Source organism: Myxocyprinus asiaticus, chromosome 48, assembly GCF_019703515.2.
Source record: "Myxocyprinus asiaticus isolate MX2 ecotype Aquarium Trade chromosome 48, UBuf_Myxa_2, whole genome shotgun sequence".
Taxonomy (NCBI): Eukaryota; Metazoa; Chordata; class Actinopteri; order Cypriniformes; family Catostomidae; genus Myxocyprinus; species Myxocyprinus asiaticus.
This window is the reverse complement of record NC_059391.1, coordinates 8,866,962-8,894,211: the sequence shown is the minus strand read 5'-3', so window position 1 is coordinate 8,894,211 and position 27,250 is coordinate 8,866,962. Positions and strand designations below refer to the sequence as shown.

Genomic DNA, 27,250 nt, shown 5'->3' with positions numbered 1-27,250 from the left:
TTACGTGGTTGCTTCAGAAAATTTGCTTTTCATGTCCCATTTGCTTTTAGGATACTAGTCATTAGGTTTAGGTTAAAGTTTTAGGTTAGAGAGGTATAGTTTACTCATGAACACCTCCATCTAACATTCACCTAATAAAACCTTATCTGATTACGACACTATTTCACTCACTTTTGGCGCCCCCCGCTGGACATTTTACTGAGAAACGTGTAATAAAGCACATAATTTCATTTTGGGTTGCAGTTGTGATTTGAATTTGGCAGGATAGAGAGAAACTGATCTGAAAGCAGCACAAGGCCAACTTCTGTCAAGCTCTGTGCACGCCTGGGTGTGCTGCATGCGTGTGTGATAGACACAGGATGGCAAGGGGTGCAAAAGATTGCAGCTACTCTACGCTAACATAAACTGACTGTGTGAGATCATTTATGTTTAATTATAACAGCTCCTATTGGCAGATGAATTACAGGGGACACAGCTATATTTACAAATCAAGCAAGAGTACATATGATCCTCCTAACTCCCAGAATTATTATTTTGTTCATAATATAAGTTGTTGCATGGCAAATAAGTAGCATATACTCACACACTCAACATGCATTCATGTATTCATGCACCATGCAGCCAAATGTCCTTGTGTTCTCATTCCATCTAACATTTCTTCTGGGCTGATGTTATGCATGCTATCTGCTGCTTTGTGACATTAAATCTGTATGTTTTAAACTTGTTGTCCAGTGCTACATCCATATAGACACATCCTTGGTCTCTGGCAGCCTGACATAGGGCCCTATGGAGGACTACTGAATGTGGTGGTAAGATCCTGCATTATCAACAAAAAACTTAACTGTAACTATGGGTAAATCCCAATTTTTGGCAAGTAAAATTGTTAATATTTGACTTTAATATTATAATATTTTGGTTGTTTCACCATTTTTTCTGCTTTGCTCTAATCATTTCAGGCTGATGGGCTATTCATTATAGGCTGGATGTATTTACCTCCCCATGATCCCCGTGTTGAGGACCCCATGCGCAGACGGCCTCTTTTCCGCATTCATATGTGGGAGAAAAATAAAGCTACAGTAGAATGTATGTATGGCCATAAGGGCCCTCATAAAGGAGACATTCAGGTAAATGCACTGAACATATTATTAAAAACCTCCGGTCATATTATAGTGTACATAACTACCATAACCACTCTCTATCTGATGTGAAAGTTTGAATGCACAAAGCATCTGTTTTAAAGCTGCACTGCGGAAGATTTTTGCTGAATAATTAACAAAATTCCATTATTGAGCGAGTACATACAAAATCCTTGTTCAAAACCCTGTCCTTGCCTAATTTACTACGGTAAGCCGACAATAAAGAATTAAGTGTTGACGGGGTCAGATTTGGTGTGATATAAGCGTATGTCATTCATCCTTGCATGTTTCTTCACTTTCTGCAGTGACAGTACAACAGTCTGGAATGGATGTTTTACTGTTAACTGTTTGACTAAGTTGTTTACTTGCTATGATGCATGGATATGTTTTCTGGTAGGGTTGTTGAAGCTTATATCTTGTTGTCATGCGTTACTGAATTGAACGGCACTCGGGGGATATTGTGATTACAGATCGCAAAGTGTTAAATAGGCTAAGTTTCATTTTATTACATTGCTGCAGTTTAGGGGTTCCTAAACTAAGGGTGTGTGCCACTGTTTTGTCATTTCCTTTACTCCAGTCACAGAAATGCACAAGCTGTTGTCACTTTACATTGCCCTTTTAGCAGATAGCCTCGGGTAAAAGACTGCTATTATAGGTAAAAGTTACTACAAGATAGTCCCACTGGAATGTATACTCATCTCAAGTTGTTAATAATGCACGATTACATAGCCCAGTAATGTAAATTTTTTGATTTTTTTGTGATTTAAATGTTTTATTGATTTATACATTAAACAAAGAAAAGCAAAAATTATATACACAGAATCAATATTTAACCCCCACTATTACCCCTCCACCTCCCAATACCCAACCCCTCCCTGACCCTCAACAAACATTCCTGTGGTCACATATGAGTATATACAAAAAATATATATATATCTATATATTAATCACACACATTAACAACTACACCTCTCTCTCCACTGCCCCTACCCGAGAGCCCTCCAAAAACGGCAAATATTTGCCCCATTTCCCCACAAACGAAACGAAAAATTCCCTGGTCATCTAGATGACCCTTCTTCAAAAGTTCAAATGAAGTTAAAGCTCCTTCCCCCAGACGCTGAATTAGTCTGCCACTTTAGGGGGGGTGTATGCTACTCCCAAAAATAGTACAGAGCAGGTGGCGCAGCTGTAAATACTTAAAGAACTGAGATCTGGGAATCCCAAAATGTTGAACCGAATTTACAAAGGATCTCAACACTCCACTCTTATATAGGTCACCGAGTGTAGTAACCCCCCCTCACAATCCTCTGACCAGCAGAAAGGGGACTTATTAATACATAATTTTGGGTTCAGCCATATGCTCGAGGCAACATTTATGTAAATGTCTGAATTAACACTCTGGACACTTTTGTCCATACTGAGTGCCAATGTGAGATAACAGGGTGTAACTTCTCTGGTTAGTTTGATAGAAAGGCTATGCAATGGCGAAATAGGGTCAAGAACTTCCTGTTCAATACAAAACCACGGAGGGGCTCTCTCAGGTGGAAGCAACCAATGAGCCAAATGTCTGAGACCGAATGCATAATAATAAAACAAAATCTTGGGTAGGCCTATCCCACCTTTGTCAATCGGCCTATGCAGCTTACTGAAATGTAATCTGAGACATTTACCATTCCAAATGAAGGACTTCACTATGCTATCAAATTGCTTTAAATAAGAGAGGGGGACATGTATAGGGAGAGTTGGTTGAATTTTGGAATACAATTCATTTTAATAACACTAACTTTCCCAATCATAGATAAATTTAATGAAGCCCACCTGCCCACATCGCTCAAACCTTTTTATTAAAGGGTCAAAATTAACTCTAACTAAATCACACAAATTTGCTGGGAATAAAATACCCAAATATTTAATACCCTGTTTGGGCCCTGGAAGGCGCCAGGCTGAAAAGCCATTATCGGGCAGTACGCTGTCAGAAACAAAGCTTCAGATTTAGACAAATTAACTCTGTATCCCGAGAACTTAGAAAAGGAATTAATAATTCTGTGGAGGCAAGGCATAGATCTAGTAGGTTTGGAGACGAATAATAAAATATCATCTGTGTAAAGCTAAAGCTTATGCGCCACACCTCCCGCAACTACCCCTGGAAAATCATCCTCCTTATCGCAGCTGCTATAACAGTAATGGGGAAAGAGGGCAACCCTGCCGGGTGCCCCTATCCAGAGTAAAATAATCTGAAATTAATCCATTCATTTGTACCGCCGCTACCGGATGTCTATAAAGTAACTTAATCCAACCAATAAAAGTATTTCCAAAATCTTAATATGATAATCCCATTCTACCATATCAAACACCTTTTCGCCGTAAAGTGAGATTGCAGCGACTGGAGTCTAATCATTCGCCACCGTCCACATGATATAGATGAAATGCCTAATGTTATCAGAAGAGCTACGGCCCCGAATAAACACCACCTGATCTATATGTATAAGAGATGTCATAACTTAATCGGTTAGCCAAAATTTTGGACAATATTTTAACGTCTAGCTGGATCAGGGAAATTGGACGGTAATTCTTACACTCACTTGGATCTTTGTCCTTTTTAAGAATCAGACTGATCCGGGCTTGCGTCACAGTTGGTGGAAGTTTTCCATTCTTTAATGATTCCGTATAAACTTCTAGCAAAAGTGGAGCCAGTTCTGTAGCATAAGATCTAAAAACGCAGCGGCAAAGCCATCTGGCCCAGGAGCCTTGCTTGTAGGCAAGGCCTTAATTACCTCACCAAACTCCTCCAAGATTATCTCAGAATCAAGAGAATTTTTTGCTCAGCCATTAGTTTAGGAAGTTCTAATGGTTCCACAAAGTTTCTAATATCCTCATCAGTAGACGAAGACATGGAACTATAGAGATCAAGATAGAATTCTTTAAAAGCATTATTAATATCAATGGCTGAGGTAACAGCACATTTCACTGAGGGAATGGTAGAAAAAGACTCTTTCTGTTTTATATATCTAGCCAGAAATTTTCCTGCCTTGTCCCCCGACTCAAAATATGACTGTCTTGCCCTGAATAGCCAAAACTCCACCTTCTGCGACAAAATAGTATTATATCTGTATTTCTATTGGGTCTGTTCTCTGAGGCCATCAGATGACATTCGGCGCTTCAGCTCTGCCTTGGCACTTTTAATATTCCCTTCCAACTCCACGAGTTCTCGTGCTTTGGATTTTTTGGTGAATGAGGTATACTGTATGATCCGGCCCCTAAGAACCGCTTTAAGTGCCTCCCAAGCCACGCCCACAGAGGACACTGAGGACCAGTTGTTCTCCATATAAACATTGATTTCAGCCTTTAACATTTGTTGGAATTCAGGATTTTGCAAAAGGCGCCAACGAGATGATTTACTTTTCTCCATATGTGGCAACACCTCTAAACTCACCAGGGCGTGATCTGAGACTAAAATGTTTCCAACTGAGCAATCAAGTACAGATGAAATGAGGGACTTAGATATAAAAAAAAAATCTGTTCTAGAATAATATAGACAAATTTATAGTCCCTACCAGATGGGTTCAGTTGTCTCCAAATATCTGTAAGACCAAGATTTTTACACATCCTGTGAAGCGTCAATGTTGCTCTAGAGGGCTTACACACTTTTGCTTCACTATGATCAAGAACTGAGTCCATCAAAAGTCTCCTTCCAATATTATACCATGAGGAGTGCCAGCGGCTTGCAACATCCCTTCAAGATCTATAAAAAAGCCCTGATTATCAACGTTAGGTGCGTAAATATTAGCCAAAATAAGACTTTGCCCCTGAATTTCTGCTAAAATAATAATGACTCTTCCTAATTTATCTTTAATCTGTTTGAAATATTTGAATTGTAGATGCTTGCTTATCAGTGTAATGACTCCCTTGCTCTTACTTGAGCCAGCACTAAAGAAAACATGTCCACTTCCCAAATTGTTCAGCGTCCTGCGGGGAAAGATGTGTTTCTTGAAGAAACACTATATCATATTTCTTACGCTTAAGGAGAGAGACAATACACTCATTTTAACATCTGACATTTTGACATATTAGAAAAAATAGATTGTGTCAAAAACAAAATTATAAAGACCACATTCCAACATTAGTGCAACAATTAAACCCCAAACGTCCCCCCAAACTAAACAAACAGAAAAAAGAAAAACATGCGCATTAACCCGTGCACGACAGTGCCAACTGGCGTCCATCCCTCTAAACTCAAACAGTCCACGTACTTCTACGAGAGCCCCCGCAACAACTTTGCCATCGGATTGCTCATGTTGGCAAATCTTGCTCAAGTGTTTCTGTACAAATTTTGTGAGACAGACTTACATGGCAAAAGATAATCTATAAAACAAACTCCAGTCAATAGGCAGAATAAACACAAAGAGCATGCAGATTCATCCATAAAACTGTCCTGAAGGTGTGTTACTCTACAAAATAAACTCCAGCCGCTAGGCGGAACCAGCGCAAAAAAGTGTGCAGATTCATCAAACAGTCAAACAAATGTTCAGTGAGCCGGTCCACTCGGCTGCAACATGAGTGCAAACAAGATGACTTACTCCATTGACTTTATGAAGGACATCGCTTGCTGTGGGCTTGTGAATGTTTTATGGCCATCCTTAGCATCTATTCTCAATTTGGCTGGGAATATCAGTGCAAAAGCGACCTTCCATTGATGTAAATGTTTCTTGCATTCCTTGAATCGATCACGTTTCTCTCTTGCCGAATTCGCAAAGACTGGGAACAAGAAAATGCTGTTGTTCTTCCAAGAAAGCCTTCCTTTACTCCTCGCGTAACACAAGATCTTTATCGCATGATCTCAGAAATTTGGCCAGAATTGTTCGGGGCCTGTCGGGCCTGCTTTGTCTTGCATTATGCCTGCATTCATATTCCAACTGTTGATCATGGTCCTTTTCTAGCTGATGACCAAGGTGTACTAGTTCCTCTACAGTTGAAACACATCCAGGTAGTTGACTTGTAAGATAAGGTCTGATGTTCTTAAGGATCATCTTTGCTATGTCAGCCTCTGTTAGGGTCGGCTTCCACCTGATGCAAAGTGTTCTGTAGGAAAAAGCTAAATCCCTGATTGATTCTTTCTCTCCTTGTTGTCGTGTTCAATCCCGCTCCACCAATTCATCCTCATAGTCTTCAGAAAGAAATGCAGATGGAAAGGATTATTAAAATTCATTCCATGAACTTACATGCAACCTGGCTACCTCCCACCAGTCACGAGCTGTACCATGTAGCACTGTTTGGAAAGTTGCAAGTATTTCCACATTAGACAAAGGATGCAGAGCGAGAAAATATAAGCCAAAGGGTCTGGGTCATCATTAGATCTTCCATAGGTAGTTAACATCCATTTGATGTGGTCAGTCTTTATTGTGGCAGTAGGACAAGGCTTGGGTAAAGCTGTTGAAGATGTAGAGGTTTGAATATTAATAGTTGGTGTTGGATGTGATTAGGGATTTTCAGATGATTTAGGTGTGCTGACCCCCATATACATTTGTGGAGCACTGATTTCTATACCTTGATTTTCCTGTTTTTCCAGGTCTGTTTTCAATTGGCATACTGTTGAATGATGTTTCTCCAAGACTTCAAAACACTGGGTTAAACGTGTATAGAATTGGGTTTCAATCTTTTTTTTTTTTTAGCTTTGTTGAATAGATTTTATGTCTTGTTGCATCTCTGCTTGAAGTTGCTCGACCATGAACCGGATTTCAGACAGTAAATTCAATTAATTGGCTTTTAGTTCCTCTGAAACGATAGTTTTTATTGCTTTCATCATATGATCCACTCCCATTTCATCACTTTACTTTTTTGTTTCGAGAACAGAGTGAATATACAGATGATTTTCCTCAATTTCTTCCATACACTCTTTATGTTGCTTTTTTGAGGTGACTTGATTCTGTTTCACTTGTTCCGTAAGTTCAGTAAGAACCTTCTCATGAGTTTCCAGCAATTTATAGATTTTGGACCAATTATCTTGAGTGCTGAGAGCAAGTTGTCCTAAATCCCTTCCAGGGGTAGGGAGTTCAAATGGTAGGGGACAAGGAGACAGTGACATAGATGAAGTCGAGACATGCACAGGTTCAATTTCCACTATACTGACATATCTTGGTAGAGACTGAAACTGCACATTTTATCTGTGTTTATATTTAAACCACAGTTTATCCATCCCTGGATTTGGACTGGAGTATGCATTTGGGGAGAGCTTGTGTTGCAAAAGAGGTTGGAACATTGTCTCCATATCCTCTTCTTTGAAATTGTAATGGAGTATGAAAAAATTGTCGGAACTCCCACGTGCTGTTGTACACCAGCATCATGAGACCAAACAGGAGTTTGAATATCTGGAGCCTCTGGCTCTTGAACATTTGGGGAAGAGTTTCCATGAATGGACGTGACTCCAATCGAAGTCATGTCCATTCATGGAAACTCTTCCCCAAAGAGTGGGACAGTGAGTGTGTTACTGTTGTGGGTACATGTTAAAAGAGGAAGGAAGAGAAAATCACAGCGCAGTTTATAAAACAATATACATCAATTGTAGGTGCACATTACATGTATAGGTGCACAACATCTGAGGAGCACCAAAAACTGTGTTTACATAAAACCCAGCAGAAATGCAAGATATACGATTATTTCACCAGCATAGCAGGTATGCAACCAAAATCACACAATTAAATGCAACCTCTAACAGGTTAAGATGAATTTTCAATGAAAATTCATTCAGGATATCCCTTTAATAAATAAACAACCATCATATGCTAAATAAACAGAAATAGGGAGACAGAAGAAGAAAATCACAGTCATTTTAGCGCGGGAGTGAAAAAAAAAGTGTGGCCACTCACAGACGCGGAAAACTCGGGAAAACATGGGGTAAATAATATAATAATCCGTAATAACAGCAGGGATACTGAGATCAAAGCAAAAATAAGGGAGGTAATTCCAGACCAGCTCGTTGACCTCAAAGTCCTTTGATCGTCCCACAGATCCACGTAAGCAAGGAGAAATGAATTCACAGGCAGGATCCCTTTGGTAGATGAACACACCGCTTTCCCAGGGCGTTTTTTTTTTTGTTTGTTTGTTTTCTTAACTTTTTCTTATTCACAACATTTGTATTCCCCTTCAAAAGTTCCGCATTCACGCCAACCACTTCCTTTTTTTCTCTCTTTGCCTTCCCATATCCTACTTCCTCTTTTCTTTCTCTCTCTCTCTTGCGGATGCCCTCTTAAAGAGTCAGTGCAAGACAGCGCATTCTGCTACGAAGACTCACTACACTTTACAGTTTTATTGTGAGCTGTGCGTAGCATTACAGTTTACTTGCATTGTTCACTGAGGCTGTAGATAGTAATATAAAAATAACGAAGTGTCGTATCAGCCAGATCATGAGTTTCATCACTTAAAGTTGGGATATATGTAGTACAATACATTAATGTGTGGTGGATAAAATACTTGAATAATAATATTAAAATATGTAAATCCTCAAAGCAAGTAATATCTTGGTTAATCGAACAACATAATATCGAAGTGAAAATATGACTCCAGCCCTGCTGGTGAATATCTCCGTGTGATCACAGGCAAAGTCTAGGTAAACTCAAGCCATGAGATGCCGAAACACAACTGATGCAAAATGTTCCTCTGCAAGTTATTTGCAATTTTAGGTTTCAAAAACATGTGTCGCTAGAGAGCCTAAAGGTCTGTAGTGCAGCTTTAAAGATCAATATTGTTTTGACATTAGTGAGGCATTTCTTTTTTCCAGAATTACACTTGAACCTGTATTGCATTGAATGGGTGTTATATACAGTTAGAAATACAATTACAGTGTATAGTAATTGATCATTTATTGATTTTCTTGAACTATGGTAAAGGTTGCAACAATTTCACATAAGACTGAAAATGTTTTTTACTAGACTGTGAAGCTGGATGAATTTTCCACCAAATGCAACCAGACAGATCACCATCGTATGCCTGGAGGAAGGCAAGAGGTAGGAAACTGGCCTTGATTAAAAAGCTTTAGTGGTATAGGACATGGGTTTCAGTTCCTCATAGATGGCAATGTTGCGTTTCAGCAATGCTTGGGTGTAGATTGAGCCCCAGATGTTTGTGTGTGTGTTTACATCGGTAGGAGTTCAGAACATGGTTGGAGGAGGAATGGGGAAGAACATTAGAGGACATTTTCCATGAGCACATGCAGGAATTGATCCTCATGAAGTTTATTTACACCAGCCAGTATGAGTAAGTCTTCTACATGATCGTTATCCCTTCGATCAATTAAGCTTGCATGACCTTTGAATGGTAAAGAAAATGGCCTATCCAAGCCATGTATTCCTAATTAGTGTTACTGTAACTAATATAAACTGTATATTATTTTCTTGATGCCAACCAAGCCAGTTCTCACTCAAAATTTTCTGTTGAGCAAAGATGAGAATATGGTTTCATTCTGCTAATTATTTTTCCAATTACACAAGTAACAGAACTGTTTCATGTGTTTTAATTCTATTTTCTTGGTTTCAGTAATTGCCTCACATACCGGCGGATATATCTGCCCCCGTGCCTCCCTTCAGACCTCATACAGCCTGGCCTCTTTAAAGGGACGTATGGCAGTCATGGCCTGGAGATTATAATGCTGAGCTTCCATGGCTCCAAGGCCAAAGCTACCAAACTTACTGTAAATTACCAGTTTTGATGCTTAGTAGAGTTCAGCTGTAATCATTTGACAAATTTAAATGTTTTTTTCTACAACTCTAAAAGACAGATTTGTAATTCAGGGCTTGACATTAAGCAGTCATTAATTGACCTTCGGACAAGTAAATTGGTCATTCACTTTTCAGAATAAAAAAGTTTCTTGTCCAGAGAGAAAAATTACTAAAATTACAAGAGATGTCCAACGTAATAGTATACTTGTCCAAGCAACTCGATTATAACCCCAGATTATTTACTCGGGGGTCAAAAATGTTAAAGTATGTAGCCTACATTATGGCCTTCACTTGTTACCCAGCAAACGTGATACAGTTATGTCATACTGTGTATAAACATTTTTGTTAAATAGGCTATATAATGACAATGAAATTCCTGTCAACATTACTTGCCCTAAAGTCTCTGTATTTCTCTCTTCTGTGGAATACAAAAGGAGATGTTAGGCAGAATGTGTCTCAATCACCATTCACGATCATTTAATCTTTTTTTATTTCTCCATACAATGAAATTGTATGATGACTGAAACTAACATTCTACCTAATATCTCCTATTGAGTTCCACGGAAGTAAGAAAGTCATAGGCATACAAGTTTGCTACAACACAAAGGTGATTAAGTGATGACAGAATTTTCACTTTTGAGTGAACTATTGCTCAATAGTCAGTCAATACTCAGTAGTTACATTAAAAAGTTCCGTTTCATGTTGACAAAATGCATTAAAAATATTAACAGATGAAACTGTAATATTTATATTGAAGACCGATAATATATTTTCATATTATATGTATTATTAATATAACAGTGTTTATATCTGGCTTACAGAGACATGGCACAATGCCATTCTCTTGTCGAAATAACAGGTTTATCGATCTATAACATCTTAAAGGAATAGTTCACCCAAAAGTGAAAATTCTCTCATCATTTACTCACCCTCATGCCATCCCAGATGTGTATGACTTTCTTTCTTCTGCAGAACACAAATGAAGATTTTTAGATGTATATCTCAGCTCTGTAGGTCCATACAAGGCAACCGGATGGTGATCAAAACTTTAATACGCTGTCTACACCGGACGCGAGTGACATGTTGCGACACATCAAAAGCAATAGAACCCCATTATAATCAGTGATGCTGTCTACACTGGAAGCATCCATTGCGCCATCAATAAATGTGTGTCGTGTTCCATTTTGTGCTACTACACAAATTAAACGGTTAAGAATGTTCGTGTCGACACATCCGGTGTAGACAGCCTCAAGCCGTTGCGTCGCACCCCGTCAACTGACGCACCTGGTGTAGTCAGAGTGTTAAGCTCCAAAAAGCACAGATAATCGTAGCAAAAGTAATCCATTCGTCTCCAGTGGTTAAATATAAGTCTTCTAAAGCAAAATGATCTCTTTGGGTGAGAAACAGATCAATATTTACAGTAAGTCCTTTTCATTATAACTGTTTACATCCGGTTGCTCTCCAATGCACGTCCATGAGGGGAATCAGTTCACACTGCCTCTCATGTGACGTAAGCGTGCTGGCATGTTCACGCGAGAACTGATGAGATACAACTAGAGGTGCAGCTTGATTGGTTTACAAGAGAACGCTGCTCACAAGCTTCATTGATTTTGCTTTCATTTGAACATGCCAGCGCGTTTATGTCACACGAGAGGCAGCGTGAACTGATTCCCCTCACAGACGTGCATTGGAGAGCAACCGGAAGTAAACAATTATAATGAAAAGGACTTAAATATTAATCTGTTTCTCATCCAAAGTAATCGTTTTGCTTTAAAAGACATTAATTAAACCACTGGTGTCAAATTGATTACTTTTACTAAGACTTAAAGCTTTTTGGAGCTTTAAAGTTTTGAACACCATTCACCTGCATTGGACGGACCTACAGAGCTGAAATATTCTTCTAAAAATCTTCATTTGTTGTCAGCAGAAGAAAGGAAGGCATGAGAATTTTCAATTTTGGATGAACTACCCCTTTATCTTTAGAAAATCTGCGACAAAACACGCTTCCTCACTGCGCGCGCTCATGTTAAAGTGCCCTTCAAGTGGAGTCGGAAATATCGTAATTACGAGTTCCGAGCACATGAACGATAAAGCGAAGTTGTACCTACAAGTGGGAAGCAGTCCTAGATGATACACAAGTTGCCGAGATGGGACGTTGGAAGGGGCGTGTCAACAGGAAAGATGATGGAAGCGAATGATTTTGCAAAAACATTTAAACTTCTGTACTTTATTTTAATTATATTCATTTGTTATATATGACAGTTAAATAATAACTAATGGTAGAGAGATAGAGGGACACGAAAGAGCTGATTTAGGGTACTTACATACTAGGGAAAGCTCAGACAGAGCGTTTGCCGCATGGGAGTGCGAAAGGTCGGTTTGGAAGGCGTGTACCACAAAGGGTAGAGGCGGTCACGGATAAAGATGGCTTTGTAAAATATTTTTTTTGACGATGTACCGGTAAACACCGAAACCCTTCTACAGGCTCTCTCCCCACAATTACTATCTTTTTAGTCTGACAGAGAAAGATAATAGAGGACAAGGAGTGAAAACACTGCATGTTTGAGTTTGTCTGCCATGTTTTTTAGGTTTCACAGCGCAACTATTCCCACCTCTCCGAGATTCCCATTGGTCAACGGATGCATACTCCAGAGTGCGTTGCAGCAAAAGTTAAAATGTTTTCAACTTCGGTCCCATGACGGAGCTTCGCTATCGGAAACCCTTGCTTTTTCCCTCTCTGTCCTTCCGACGCACCATCCCCTTTTAAATCAGTGCGCAGCGTTTACTCTAATGTGTACCCTTATTCACGCAGATTCTGGAATTACAGTTTGATACAAAAATAATAATATTGATTTGATTTGATTAAATGTTTAAGTGAAAACAATTTAGTGGAAATTTCCCGCATTATGAATGTGGAACATGCGAATTTCGGGCCTTTTATTTTGTAACTTTTTTAATCAGTGATACAGGCCTAGGCTACATCACAAATATAGCCTGTTATTTTTTCATAATTGACGTTTTAATAAGTCTACTTGTCCAAGCAGGAAAGTTCTCTTTCACTTGCCCCTTCAAAAATCCACTTGTCCAGGACAAGCATTAATGTCGATCCCTGTAACTAAAGTAAAAGAAAAGTGACAGTGTATTCCATTAAAATTATACATCTTCTATACAAACACTACAAATGTGATGGGGCCATCTGTCCCTGACCACCTCCAAATGTGGTTTGAGTGATCGGATCACATTGCCTATTTACATCTGAACTTTTGACTGTTCATCTCACTTTTGTGTTCCGTTTTGGCTGATCATTTCCTCACTTCTGTGTTTGGTTTTTGGCTGATCATTTCCTCATTTCTGTCTTTGGTTGATCATTTTCTAATTTCTGTGTTTGGTTTTGATCATTTCCAAACACAGAAGTGAGGAAATGATCAGTTAAAACCAAACACAGAAGTGAGGAAATTATCAGCCAAAAGCCAAACACAGAAGTGATGAAATTATCAGCCAAAACCAAACACGGAAGTGAGGAAAAGATCAGCCAAAACCAAACACAGAAATGAGGAAATTATCAGCCAAAACCAAACACGGAAGTGAGGAAAAGATCAGCCAAAAGCCAAACACAGAAGTGATGAAATTATCAGCCAAAACCAAACACGGAAGTGAGGAAAAGATCAGCCAAAACCAAACACAGAAGTGAGGAAATTATCAGCCAAAAGCCAAACACAGAAGTGAGGAAATTATCAGCCAAAAGCCAAACACAGAAGTGAGGAAATGATCAGCCAAAAGCCAAACACAGAAGTGATGAAATTATCAGCCAAAGCCAAACACAGAAGTGAGAAAATGATCAGCCAAAAGCCAAACACATAAAAGAGGCAATGATCAGCCAAAAGCCTTTCTGTGTTTGGTTTTGGCTGATCATTTCCTCATTTCTGTGTTTGGTTTTGGCTGATCATTTCCTCATTTCTGTGTTTGGTTTTGGCTGATCATTTCCTCATTTCTGTGTTTGGTTTTGGCTGATATTTTCCTAATTTCTGTGTTTGGGTTTAACTGATAATTTCCTCACGTCTCTGTTTGGTTTTGGCTGATCATTTCCTCACTTCTGTGTTTGGTTTTGACTGATCATTTCCTCACTTCTGTGTTTGGTTTTAACTGATCATTTCCTCACTTCTGTGCTTGGTTTTGGCTGATCTTTTCCTCACTTCTGTGTTTGGCTTTTGGCTGATAATTTCCTCACTTCTGTGTTTGGTTTTAACTGATCATTTCCTCACTTCTGTGTTTGGTTTTGGCTGATCTTTTCCTCACTTCTGTGTATGGTTTTGGCTGATATTTTCCTTATTTCTGTGTTTGGATTTGACTGATCATTTCCTCACTTCTGTGTTTGGTTGTAACTGATAATTTCCTGTTTTCTATGTTTGGTTTTGGTTGATCATTTCCTCAATTCTGTGTTTAGTTGTAACTGATAATTTCCTCACTTCTGCGTTTTGGTTTTGTCTGATCATTTCCTCACTTCTGTTTATTTTTTGGCTGTTCACATCCCTTTTGGGTTTGGTTTTGGCTGTTCATCTCCTTCAGTGTTCTGTTTTGCCTGTTCATCATCTGTCTTCTGTTCTTTTTTGGCTATTCACCCGTTCCTTACATCTTTCTCTTTTAGGGTGATCCCAATGTCCCAGCAGGCCAGTTGACAGTAGAAATAGACCTGAACCGTCCTGTGCATCTGCCTGACCTGGAGCAGCAGAGGAACATGGAAGAACTGTCTCGCCTGGTGCTGGGGGAGCATGAGGAGGCCCATAGGGGCTCGCAGGCCCGGGATGCCCCATCAGAAGGTTCAGAAGCAGGCCCTTCTCAGGGGGCAGAGGGCTCAGATGTAGCTCCCCCTACTGGAGCAGAGGGTGTTGAGCCTGGAGCTGGTGCCTGCAGTGCACCATCTGAAGTGCAACCTTTTGTGCTGCCTCTGGGAGTCATGGCCCGCAATGAAGTGTACCCTCGCACCTGTAAGATGTGGTAAGTGTCCTATTGCTATAATTTTGTAATAAAGCAATTTACACCGATCAGACACAACATTAAAACCACCTGCCTAATATTGTGTAGGTCCCCCTCGTGCCACCAAAACTGCGCCAACCTGCATCACAGAATAGCATTCTGAGATATTTTTCTTCTCACCACAATTGTACAAAGCGGTTATCTGAGTTACTGTAGACTTTGTCAGTTCGAACCAGTCTGGCCATTCTCTGTTGACCTCTCTCATCAACAAGGCATTTCCATCCGCAGAACTGCAGCTCACTGGATGTTGTTTGCTTTTGGCACCATTCGGAGTAAATTCAAGAGACTGTTGTGTGTGAAAATCCCAGGAGATCAGCAGTTACAGAAATACTCAAACCAGCCCGTCTGGCACCAACAATCATCCATGCGATTATCTAATCAGCCAATTGTATGGCAGCAGGGCAGTGCATAAAATCATGCATATACAGGTCAGGAGCTTCAGTTAATGTTCACATTAACCATCAGAATGAGGGAAAAAATGTGTTCTCAGTGATTTGGACCGTGGCATGATTGTTGGTGCCAGATGGGCTGGTTTGTGTATTTCTGTAACTGCTGATCTCCTGGGATTTTCATGCACAACAGTCTCTAGAATTTACTCCGAATGGTGCCAAAACAAAAAACATCCAGCGAGGGACAGTTCTGTGGACAAAATGCCTTGTTGATGAGAGAGGTCAACAGAGAATGGCCAGACTGGTTCAAACTGACAATGTCTACGGTAACTCAGATAACCGCTCTGTACAATTGTGGTGAGAAGAATAGCATCTCAGAATGCTATTCTGAGATGTGGGTTGGTGCTGTTTTGGCAGCATGAGGGGGACATACACAATATTAGGCAGGTGGTTTTAATGTTGTGGCTGATCGGTGAATCTTAATACCTTCACAAATAAAATTCATATTTGTGTCTAAGGAAAAGGATATATCTTAGATCCTGTAACTGGTCACCATTTCCATTTATCAGCATTTTGAATTACCTTTTTGCCTTCGCTGGTTAATTTTAATTGGTCATGTGGAGTTACAAATTAATTTGTAAATATTTAAACATTCTTTGTAGACTCACAATTAAAAATGATAAAAGAGTGATGAAAAAGACAGTTTAAAATAGTTTTAGGTGGATTATATAGCACATCACACTACAGGACAGGATGTCAGCTACCCATATACGTTAGAGATCTATTACAAATTGTGTTTTGTTTTTTTTAATGATAATGCAAAAGTTTTACTGGAGAATTATATACCATAGGTGCTGTATATGTATGCTTAGATAAATTACATTTTAAATAAAAAATTAAGTAAATGTAATTTAACTTATATATATAAATTAATCTGGATTTTCTTTATACATTACAGTTTTTATGGGACAGGCTTGATCGCCGGCCATGGTTTTACGAGTCCAGAGCGCACGCCGGGTCTGTTCGTTCTGTTTGATGATGACCGTTTCGGCTTCATCTGGCTGGAGCTTAAGTCATTCAGTCTGTATAGCCGACTGACAGACCAGCTATCCCACGCACAGGCCCCCAGCATGGAGCGCTTCGAGTCCATGCTCTGCAACATGCAGTCCTGGACATCCTGATAGCAACCTCACTCTATTGTACTCCACTGTTCTCATCAGGCGCACACTCTGGGATTCAGATTACTGTTGATGCACACATACACACATTAGGGATGGGCATTTTAGTCACTTTGTGTACTTGAGTCCTCAGAAAATAGATTAAGTGGCATCTCTCTGCTCTTCATGCAGATTACCTAATTATCTAAACTTTAAAGTTAAAATTTCAATTGAAGGAAAAGTTACTGAGCCAAGTTAATGAAACCATTAGCATTGATTGCCATTAGGATTGATTTTTTTGTAATACATAACCAATTATGAAATCAAAAAATGAGACTGTTTTTGACACGTTTGCGTAGAATTAAAAATTCAGTAAAAAGTCTTCTTACGCATGATCTTGATCGATAATTTTTTAATGAGTATTTGAGTACTTGTGCCCATCCCTAACACACTTTCACACACACTCCTGCTTGCATCAGCACAGGTATATTTACAGTGGCATGCCCATACAGGTTGTATTATATTAAGCCTTTCTTATCAGCTTTTTAATTAATTTATTTTTGTAACCTCAAAATGGTGAAGACAATGACATGAAAATTCACCCATGTACTCTGGAGAAAGTTGAGCGTGCCTCCGAGTCATTAGCGAGATATTTGATCCGAGACTTCTATACAAAATTTGGTGGTTTTGTACTTTAGACATAATTTAGATCCAAGTTTGCAGCGTTTGTCCTCAACATGGCTTGCAGTTACTGGAAAAACGGTCTGCATTCAGGATCGAACTGAGATTGCGTTTTAGATTCCAATTCAATTCCTAATTTTGAATTAAATTTGAGTTTAGGCAGCAAACAGGATCATATTAATAGCCAATTTCTGAGATGCCACCAAAATAAATTTGTGTTTATAAATACAGCATTTCATTATATTTTATAAATTAACTTTCATTTTATGGACTATGGTGTAAGAGCAATTAATTTATCTTCAAAATACAGCCAAACAACAGGTTTACAAGATGGAAACCTTAGCAGAACACCTAGAAAATTATCTGTTCTTGCCCATTTTGTTGTTCTGTTGGACTAATGAAATTCCTGCTGCATGATTGTTAAATTTCCTTGAATTGCGATTCAAATTCCAATTCATCATAATGGGGCCATGGCAATTCAAATTAAAAATCATGAATTGAAATTGAGCCAGTTCTTAAATTCTGAATTTTGCCCAAACCTGGTCTGCAGTAGCTTGTAATCAATGTTATCTAATTTATTTATAATTTTTCTTCTTCTGAACATTATTTGTAAAATACAGAATTTATTCGGCCAACATTATGGCATTAAAGTGCTCTTCCATTTTTTTTTGTATTGTCGTCACTCTTCATCTTCGTCGCATTTGACATGCATAGCCCTGTACTTCAAAATGTTAACATTGTTGAAATATACATGAACATTTAGAGCATATTTTTGTCGCTGGATAAAGGGGTGTTCGCACTGATAAATATTAAATTGGACGCCAAATCGATGTACTGTTTGTTGCTCTTCATGAGAGCTTCAATGTTTTCAATCTCTTTGGTAGTCACTACCCATTTGCATAAAGTTGAACTCCGCTCAACTTTGTTGCATTGCTATCGGTCATGCTAATATGCAGAATGATTTGGATTTACCGATTGTTGCAACTGTTCACAATAAAACATGAAATGGTTTCATTTTCATTTTTTAGCTACTACGACCATAACGTGACAATTTTCACAAAATTTACGTGATTCTGGCCATCTAGCTGTGCAGCTCTCTTCCAAGTGCTCTTCCCTATGCAGTGTTGACGTTCATCAGAGGCAAAATTTCTCTGATTATACTTTTGTATTTGACTGCAGCATTACTAGCATTTAAAAAAAGAAAAAAATCAACCAGTGTAATGTAAAGTGAATATATATGTAAATGCATTGAAGAATATAGAAACATTTATCAGTATATTTGGGCTTTGTTTTAGCGATGATTGTATATCTGATGGATGAACTAATTTGAGTATATCGCCTGTGTTTACAACCTCTTAGTTGAGTGCTAATTGTTTTAAGTGGAGTATTCTAATAGCATCGTCTGTTTATGTGGACTACAATTGTACAACTATTGATTCTATTCTAAATAAGACAATATGTAATTTTAATTCGTCACATTACGGAAGTAAATTGGGTTGCAAAAGTCATTTCATGTTGACTTGGAAGTTTGATTTGCTCTCCAATTTTCTTCAGTTCCCTTATTTTGACATTTTCAATCAAATGGTAAGCTAAGTGTATGTGGTGCAAAACAGCTTAACTCAATCATAGAGTAAAGTGTATGGTAAAGGTGTTTATATGTTTTCAATTACAAGGCTATTAAAATATGAATACTTATTAGATAGTGCTTATTCTACATTTGACATTAATCAAGTAAAGGCAATTGGAAAATGGTATTTGCTTGGAAATGTTTTATTAAGAAAATTGTCAATAGTTGGATTGCTGATGTCCACGTAAATTTGTCGGTTCCATTTTCTTTAAGTGCAAATTCATGACTAGTATGCACCACGTTGCATTCAAATTCAGGGAGGTTTGCAGCTTTAGCCTTCGTTTGTTCTCAATAAAATGGAGGAAAAACTGAATGTTGTCCGACTCAGCATTTTATTTTTAAGTGTGACACAGATTAGTAAACAAACTGTTATTTGGTCAGTTGTTCCAAGTACATTTATCAATGTGTCAGATGACTTCTCATGCACAAGTTGGACAATTCTCAAGAACTTTCTTAACTTCAAAGATGGTCCCTTTTCAGTGCAATTTTAACTATATGCAAATCCTTATGATATAATCACAGTTATCTTTCCCTTTTTTCAGTTTTACCCTCTGAATTACTTTAAAAAATGATTCTGAAATAGTTTCAAGTGCTTGGTGTCCATTTTTGAGGGGATAAAGCAACAAATATTTCTTCTACAGTTCTGAGTGCCTCTTTCGGCCTTGGCGTTCAAGCTCTGGAAGCGTCTTAGTAAGGAATGTATAGTGTTTTCCCTTCAGGTTCTTCCCAGGTTTCTGTTCCAGTCCAATGCCGAGATGCTCGTGCTCAGATCCATATTCAGGCCATAGTATGAGACCGGGACCATTTGGAGACCTGCCCTCACATCCACAAATGGGTATATTAGAGTACAGAAATAATACACCATACTCTATTCTGCATGCACGTTTAGAGACAGAGGATAGATGTTTTACCCAGTGCGAGCAAAGTTCCCCCAGTAGGCCATCACAGTTCTGCATAGTTCATCTTCTTCCTTTGTAAACGGAGCTTAAAGGATTGAACCATAAAACACAACTGATCACTTTTCACTGTTAAAACTAGGGCTGTCGATTAAAAAAATTGCGCAGGCCAATTAATTAATCAAATGAATCGCGAAAATCAGAAATGGCAAAAATATGGTTTGCATTTAGATGGTACTTCAAGTTTGAATTGCTCAGATGGAAGACAAATTCCCTATTGCGTATAAGACGGCATGAGTAATTGCAAATGTTTTTAATTGTTTAAACGTGTTCAATTGACAGCCCTACTTACAACCCTTTCAGAATATTTCAGCGTTTTAGAGTGCAGTCTAAATAATAAGGAATGTTTTCCATTTCTACAAGTATCATGTCAGATATTTGCTTACCAGTTATAGTGATATGGGCTTTCGTGAAGCAGCTGCCCTGAACAAAAAACAGTTCATCTGCATGGTCGACACCAACAAAGCTGGGCCTATTCTTCTTGATCATACTGGGAGGATGTTGGAACTCGTACAGGTAAACTGGTGCTCCTGAGGCTAAATGATGTATTTTTATACATGGGTAAATAAATAAATAGGCAGTTACTTCTGGAGTATTTGACTGCATGTGGTGTTGGAGCTTGGAAATAATGTCACATGTGAATGTTCAATAAAATGTAAGCAGGGAGAATACATACTGAATTGGACATAAACAAAAACTAGACTGTGAAGGATAAACAGTCAATATGTTGTACGGCCTCAAAGGTGAAGTGTGTAATTTTTGCGCAACTAGCACCACCAAATAGAATTGCATAAATAAAAGTTATGAAATCTGTAGTTCCTTGCAAATTCAGTACAATTTCCTCATTTTTAAACTCCTAGACATAAGCATCAATACAGTGCAATATGAACAAATCAATAAATCATCGCTTCTCACCACTGTGGTATTTTGCCAGTTTTAGGGCAGGAATATTAAACAGCACATCCCCCATCATCTCTCTATAAATGTCTCGGATTTGAATGCGGTCATTAGTGTTGCCCAGGTACTCGTTTGCCACCAGGTCAATGATCCATCGATCCTTTGGCTTGAGGCAATTACATTCATTGTACACATGAATAAAATAAAAAATAATGATACGCAAGTAGGAGAATTAGTTCCAGTGTACATTTCATGATAGGTAAACAGAATTGATATCACACTGAAAGTCAAAATTACATGAAGTATTTGTGCATTGTAATTATCTGCATAATCTTACATCAGGAAAAGCTAAAATCAACTTTTGGACGGCTTGTTCTTTATCCATTCCCTCAGTCCATCCTGGAATATCAAAGTACTATGGGAAAATAACATTCATATACATACGTCAAAATATTGTACCAAATATATTAATTATAAAATATGGCCAAATATATAAATATGCTAATATTAATTACTGGTGTACACTCACCAGCCACTTAATTACAGTTGAAGACAGAAGTTTACATACACTTAGGTTGAAGTCATTAAAACTCATTTTTTAACCACTCCACAGATTTCATATTCGCAAACTATAGTTTGGGCAAGTCATTTAGGACATCTACTTTGTGCATGACAAAAGTAATTTTTCCAACAATTGATTACAAACAGATTGTTTTACTTTTAATTGACTATATCACAATTCCAGTGGGTCCGAAATTTACATACACTAAGTTAAAGGAATAGTTCACCCAACAATGAACATTTGCTGATAATTTACTCACCCTCAGGCCAACCAAGATGTATCTGAGTTTCTTTCTTCATCAAAACAGAATTTAAGATTTTTAGGATTTCATTTCAGGCCTACTCCTTCAAACAATGCAAGTGAATGTACTCACTTTTTTGACGGTCCAAAATGCATATTTAGGGTGCATCAATAAATTTCTTCTGAATCCAAATGATTGATTATTTTTAGAAACAAAACAATACTTATATACTTTTTAACTACAAATGTTTGCTTCCGTCCATCTCTGTGCCTTTAAGTAGCTTGAAAAATTCCAGAAAATGATGTCAAGTCTTTAGGCAATTAGCTTCTGCCAAGACCTCAGAAATTTTTTTTTGGACCTCCTCAAGTCTGGTTCATCCTTGGGAGCAATTTCCAAATGCCTGAAGGTACCACATTCATCTGTACAAACAATAGAACGCAAGTATAAACACAATGGGACCACGCAGCCATCATACCGCTCAGGAAGGTGATGCATTCTGTCTCCTAGAGATGAACATAGTTTGGTGCAAAAAGTCCAAATCAATCCCAGAACAACAACAAAGGACCTTATGAAGATGCTGGAGGAAACAGGTAGACAAGTATCTATATCCACAGTAAAACAAGTCCTATATCGACATCACCTGAAAGGCTGCTCAGCAAGGAAGAAGCCAATGCTCCAAAACAGCCATAAAAAACCCGGACTAGAATTTGCAAGTCACAGGGTGACAAAGATCTTACTTTTTGGAGAACAGTCCTCTGGTCTGATGAAACAAAAATTGAACTGTTTGGCGATAATTACCATCATTATTTTAGGTTGAGGCCTGCAAACTGAATAACACCATCCCAACTATGAATTATGGGGGTGGCAGCATCATGTTGTGGGGGTGCTTTGCTGCAGGAGGCATTGGTGCACTTCAGAAAATAGATGGCATCATGAGGAAGGAAAATTAAGTGGATATCTTGAAGCAACATCTCAAAACATCAGCCAGGAAGTTAAAGCTCGGTCGCAAATGGGTCCTCCAAATGGACAATGACCCCAAGCATACCTCCAAAGTTGTGGCAAAATGGCTTAAGGACAACAAAGTCAAGGTACTGGAGTGGCCATCACAAAGCCCTGACCTCAATCTGATAGAAAATTTGTGGGCAGAAATGAAAAAGCATGTGTGAGCAAGGAGGCCTACAAACCAGACTCAGTTACACCAGTTCTGTCTGGAGGGATGGGCCAAAATTCCAGCAACTTCTTGTGAGAAGCTTGTGGAAGGCTACCCAAAATGTTTGACCCAAGTTAATCAATTTAAAGGCAATGCTACCAAATACTAACAAAGTGTATGTAAACTTCTGACCCACTGGGATTGTGATGAAAGAAATAAAAGCTGAAATAAATAATTCTCTCTACTATTATTCTGACATTTCACATTCTTAAAATAAACTAGCGGTCCTAACTGACCTAAGACAGTGAATGTGAAAAACTGAGTTTAAATGTATTTGGCTAAGGTGTATGTAAACTTCTGACTTCAGCTGTAGATACACCTGTACATCTATTTATTTATGCGATTATCTAATCAGCCAATCGTGTGGCAGCAGTGTAATGTATAAAATCATGCAGATATGGGTCAAGAGCTTCAGTTAATTTTCACATCAACCATCAGAATAGGGAAAAAATGTGATCTCAGTGATTTGGACCGTGACATGATTGTTGGTGCCAGACAGGCTGGTTTGAGTATTTCTGTTACTGCTGATCTCCTGAGATTTTCATGCATAACAGTCTCTAGACCAGACTGGTCCAAGCAGAACCCAAATAGACACCCGTTACAACAGTGCTATACAGAAAAGCATTTCTGAACATACAACACATCGAACATTAAGGCGGATGGGCTACAGCAGCAGAAGACCCCTACGGGTACCACTACTGTCAGCTAAGAACAGGAAACTAAGGTTGCAGTGGGCACAGGCTTACCAAAACTGGACAGTAGACTATTGGAAAAACATTGCCTGGTCTGACAAATCTGGATATCTGCTGAAGTACACAAATGGTTGGCCCACTGCAACCTCAGTTTTCTGTTCTTGGTTGACAGAAGTGGAACCCACCATTATCTTCTGCTGTTGTAGCCCATCTGCCTCAAGGTTCGACGTGTTGTGCATTCTGAGATGCTATTCTGCTCACTACAATTGTACAGAGGAGTTATCTAAGTTACTGAAGCCCTTCCGTCAGCTCGAACAAGTATGGCCATTCTCCGTTGACCTCGGAGATCAACAAGGCGTTTGTTGTCATCAACAAGGCGTTTTCGTCCACAGAACTGCCGCTCGCTGGATGTTTTTTGTTTTTCGCACCATTCTCTATACACTCTAGAGACTGTTGCACGTGAAAATCCCAGGAGATTAGCAGTTACAGAAATACTCAAACCAGCCCGTCTGGCACCAGCAATCATGCCATAGTCTAAATCACTGAGATCTGCATGATTTTATACATTACACTGCTGCCACATGATTGGCTGATTAGATAATCGCATGAATAAATAGATGTACAGGTGTACCTAATAAAGTGTCTGTGAGTGTATATACTGTGGGCCAATGACAAAGATGTCTGACATTTTAAATAAGATTAAAAATTGCATTTAAAATACATGTGCCAAGTTCTCTGAAATGTAATTTTTTTTATTTAGATTGATTAGATTTTTTGAAAAACCACTGTCAAGTTTTCGATTCATTGACACTAAAATGTCAGTTGGTACAACCATCTCGTGCAAAGTTATTACATATTTTACTTACACTCAAACACCTGTGCATGTATACTTTTTACTTTAAATTTTTATAAATAAGTATTTTTGAATCACATCTTGATGTTTCTTTAGGTTATTCCATATATTGAATCCAGTCAGGATGCTCTCCACAGTGCAGGTGTAGAACCGTGTGAGGATGTGGCGGTTCATTCCAAACTTCCTCAGCCGTCTCAGGAAGAAAAGGCGCTGATGAGCCTTCTTCACAACGACTTCAGTGTGGACGGACCATGTGAGTTCCTCAGTGATGTGGACACCCAGGAACTTGAAGCTGCTGACTCTCTCCACTGGTGCTCCATTGATGGTGATTGGACTGTGTTCTCTGTCTTTTCTCCTGAAGTCCACCACAAGCTCCTTTGTCTTACTGACATTGAGGGAGAGGTTGTGCTCCTGACACCAGTGTGTCAGAGTGTGCACCTCCTCTCTGTAGGCTGTTTCATCATTGTCAGTGATCAGACCTACCACCGTCGTGTCATCAGCAAACTTAATGATGGCATTGGAGTTATGTGTTGCCACACAGTCATGTGTGTACAGGGAATACAGTAGTGGGCTGAGAACACAGCCCTGAGGGGCTCCAGTGTTGAGGGTCAGTGATGAGGAGATGTTGCTGCCTATTCTAACCACCTGGCGTCTGCTTGACAGGAAGTCCAGGATCCAGCTGCACAGCGAGCTGTTTAAGCCCAGAGCCCGGAGTTTCTCATCTAGCTTGGAGGGCACTATGGTGTTGAATGCTGAGCTGTAGTCTACAAACAGCATTCTCACATAAGTGTTCTTTTTTTCCAGGTGGGAGAGAGCAGTGTGTATTGTAGATGCAATGGCATCATCAGTGGAGCGGTTGTTACGGTAAGCAAACTGCAGCGGGTCAAGATTGAGTGGTAATACAGAGCAGATGTAATCTCTGATTAGTCTCTCAAAACATTTGCTGATGATGGGGGTCAGAGCAACAGGACGCCAGTCATTTAAACAAGTTATTTTCGATTGTTTTGGAACAGGCACAATGGTGGATGTTTTAAAGCATGTGGGGACTACAGACAAAGAGAGGGAAAGGTTGAAAATGTCCGTAAAAACACCAGCCAGCTGGTTCGCGCACGCTCTGATGACGCGGCCCGGAATGCCGTCTGGACCCGCGGCTTTGCGGATATTCACCCGTCGGAATGATCGGGTTACATCCGCTACAGAGACGGAGAGTGAACTAACCTCTGTAGCTTCGGCCGTGAGAGCTCTCTCCGCGAGGGCGGTGTTATTTCCCTCGAAACGAGCATAAAAAGTATTTAGCTCATCCGGTAGAGAGGCAGCGGTGTTCATGGCGGAGTTTTTATTCCCTTTAAAGTCCGTGATGATGTTAATTCCCTGCCACATGCTTCTAGAGTTGGTGGTGTTAAACTGTCCTTCAATCTTACTCCTGTACTGGCGTTTTGCTGTTTTGATAGTTTTTCGGAGGGCATAACTGGCTTGTTTATACTCCTCCGCGTTCCCGGAATTAAAAGCGGAGGTCCGCACATTAAGTGCTGCGCGAACATCGCTGTTGATCCACGGCTTCTGATTCGGATAGATTCGCACAGTTCTGGTCGGAATCACTTCCTCTACACACGTTCTGATGAAGCACATTACGCTATCAGCGTAAAGCTCGATGTCGTCATCAGAGGCGGACCGGAACATCTCCCAGTCCGTGCGATCAAAACAGTCTTGTAGCGTAGAGTCTGATTGGTCCGACCAGCACTGGATCGTTCTGAGGGTGGGTGCTTCCTGTTTCAGTTTCTGCCTGTAAGCGGGCAGAAGCAGAATGGAAGAGTGGTCCGATTTTCCAAATGGTGGGCGGGGGAGGGATTTGTAGCCATCCCGGAACGGAGAGTAGCAATGGTCCAAAACCCGGTCCCCTCGTGTGTTGAAATTAATGTGCTGGTGATATTTTGGTGCGACTGATTTTAAACTGGCTTTATTAAAGTCCCCGGTCACAATGAACGCGGCCTCAGGGTGCGCGGTTTCCTGCTCACTTATACTCCCATACAGTTCCTTGAGTGCCCGGTCTGTGTCGGCTTGTGGGGGGATGTACACAGCAGTGATAATGACCGCTGTGAATTCCCTCGGTAGCCAGAATGGTCGACACAGAAGCATAAGAAATTCCAGATCAGGAGAACAGAAAGACTTGATAGAATGTATGTTCCTCTGATCACACCAGGATTTGTTGATCATAAAACATACACCACCTCCTCTAGTTTTACCTGAGAGGTCTTTCGCTCTGTCCGCTCGGAGCATGGAGAACCCCGCGGGTTCAATGGCTGAGTCTGGAATCTCCGCAGACATCCAAGTTTCCGTAAGGCAGATAACGCAGCAGTCCCTCGTCTCTCGTTGGAAAGAGATCCGCGCTTTCAGCTCGCAGAGCTTGTTATCCAGAGACTGAACATTTGCCAGTAGAATAGTGGGTAGCGGGGGTCGATTTGCGCGGCGTCTTACTCTGATGAGAACGCCGGCTCTGTTTCCCCTTTTCCTCCTGCGTTTCCGCGGCCGTGCTGCCCAGACAAAGGGCTCCGCTTGCGTGTTTGTAAACAGCGGGTCGGCATTGAGGAATGTGAAGTCCGGTTTACGGTGTGAGATCGCTGAGCCAATGTCCAAAAGTGTTTGTCTGTCGTAGACAATAAGGCAGGCAACATCCAAGACAAGAAACATAAGAATTGTAAACAAAACAAACAAACAAACCATTGCTAAGTTGTGTCGGAGCTCGCAACGCAGCAGCCATACTCGGCACACTCTAACCTTTCCTATTTGTTTTTCTGTTTCAAAAGTGGCTTTTCTGTGCAATTAGTTCCTAGAATATCAAAAATCCACAAAAGGAGGTAGATCCTTTTTATATTTGGCTCCTAAACTATGGAATAGTCTCCCTAACACTGTTCGAGATGCAGACACACTCGCTCAGTTTAAGTCTAGACTAAAGACTCATCTATTTAGCCAGGCATACACCTAATTTATACTTCAACTCACAATTAGGCTGCTTTAGTTAGGTCTGCTGGAACCAGAAACATTGATCGTGATCTATCACTCTGCAATAAACTGAATGGCATCTGTGCTAATATTATTATATTTGT

The 27,250-nt window shown here is 39.6% G+C and overlaps 2 protein-coding genes across 8 annotated transcripts in view; one reads left to right on the top strand and one right to left on the bottom strand.

Moving 5' to 3' along the window:
* The window catches only part of LOC127437092 (F-box only protein 31-like), a 40,473-nt gene extending 22,702 nt beyond the window's left edge, over positions 1 to 17,771 (top strand). For all 7 annotated transcript variants that reach the window (XM_051691748.1, XM_051691749.1, XM_051691754.1 and 4 more), the window contains 7 exons: positions 733 to 809; positions 957 to 1,124; positions 9,062 to 9,136; positions 9,277 to 9,386; positions 9,666 to 9,819; positions 14,493 to 14,842; positions 16,229 to 17,771. In XM_051691748.1, the coding sequence (XP_051547708.1) occupies positions 733 to 809; positions 957 to 1,124; positions 9,062 to 9,136; positions 9,277 to 9,386; positions 9,666 to 9,819; positions 14,493 to 14,842; positions 16,229 to 16,451 (1,157 nt within the window). In that variant the 3' untranslated portion in view covers positions 16,452 to 17,771. The remainder of the gene's footprint in view (positions 1 to 732; positions 810 to 956; positions 1,125 to 9,061; positions 9,137 to 9,276; positions 9,387 to 9,665; positions 9,820 to 14,492; positions 14,843 to 16,228) is intronic.
* Positions 17,772 to 19,048: 1,277 nt separating this feature from the next.
* LOC127437090 (fatty acyl-CoA hydrolase precursor, medium chain-like) overlaps positions 19,049 to 27,250 on the bottom strand; it is a 32,435-nt gene continuing 24,233 nt past the window's right edge. The window contains exons 21-25 of the mRNA XM_051691744.1: positions 20,926 to 21,003; positions 20,607 to 20,754; positions 20,078 to 20,227; positions 19,647 to 19,719; positions 19,049 to 19,548 (exon numbers count right to left, since the gene is read on the bottom strand). Of these exons, the coding sequence (XP_051547704.1) occupies positions 19,371 to 19,548; positions 19,647 to 19,719; positions 20,078 to 20,227; positions 20,607 to 20,754; positions 20,926 to 21,003 (627 nt within the window). The 3' untranslated portion in view covers positions 19,049 to 19,370. The remainder of the gene's footprint in view (positions 19,549 to 19,646; positions 19,720 to 20,077; positions 20,228 to 20,606; positions 20,755 to 20,925; positions 21,004 to 27,250) is intronic.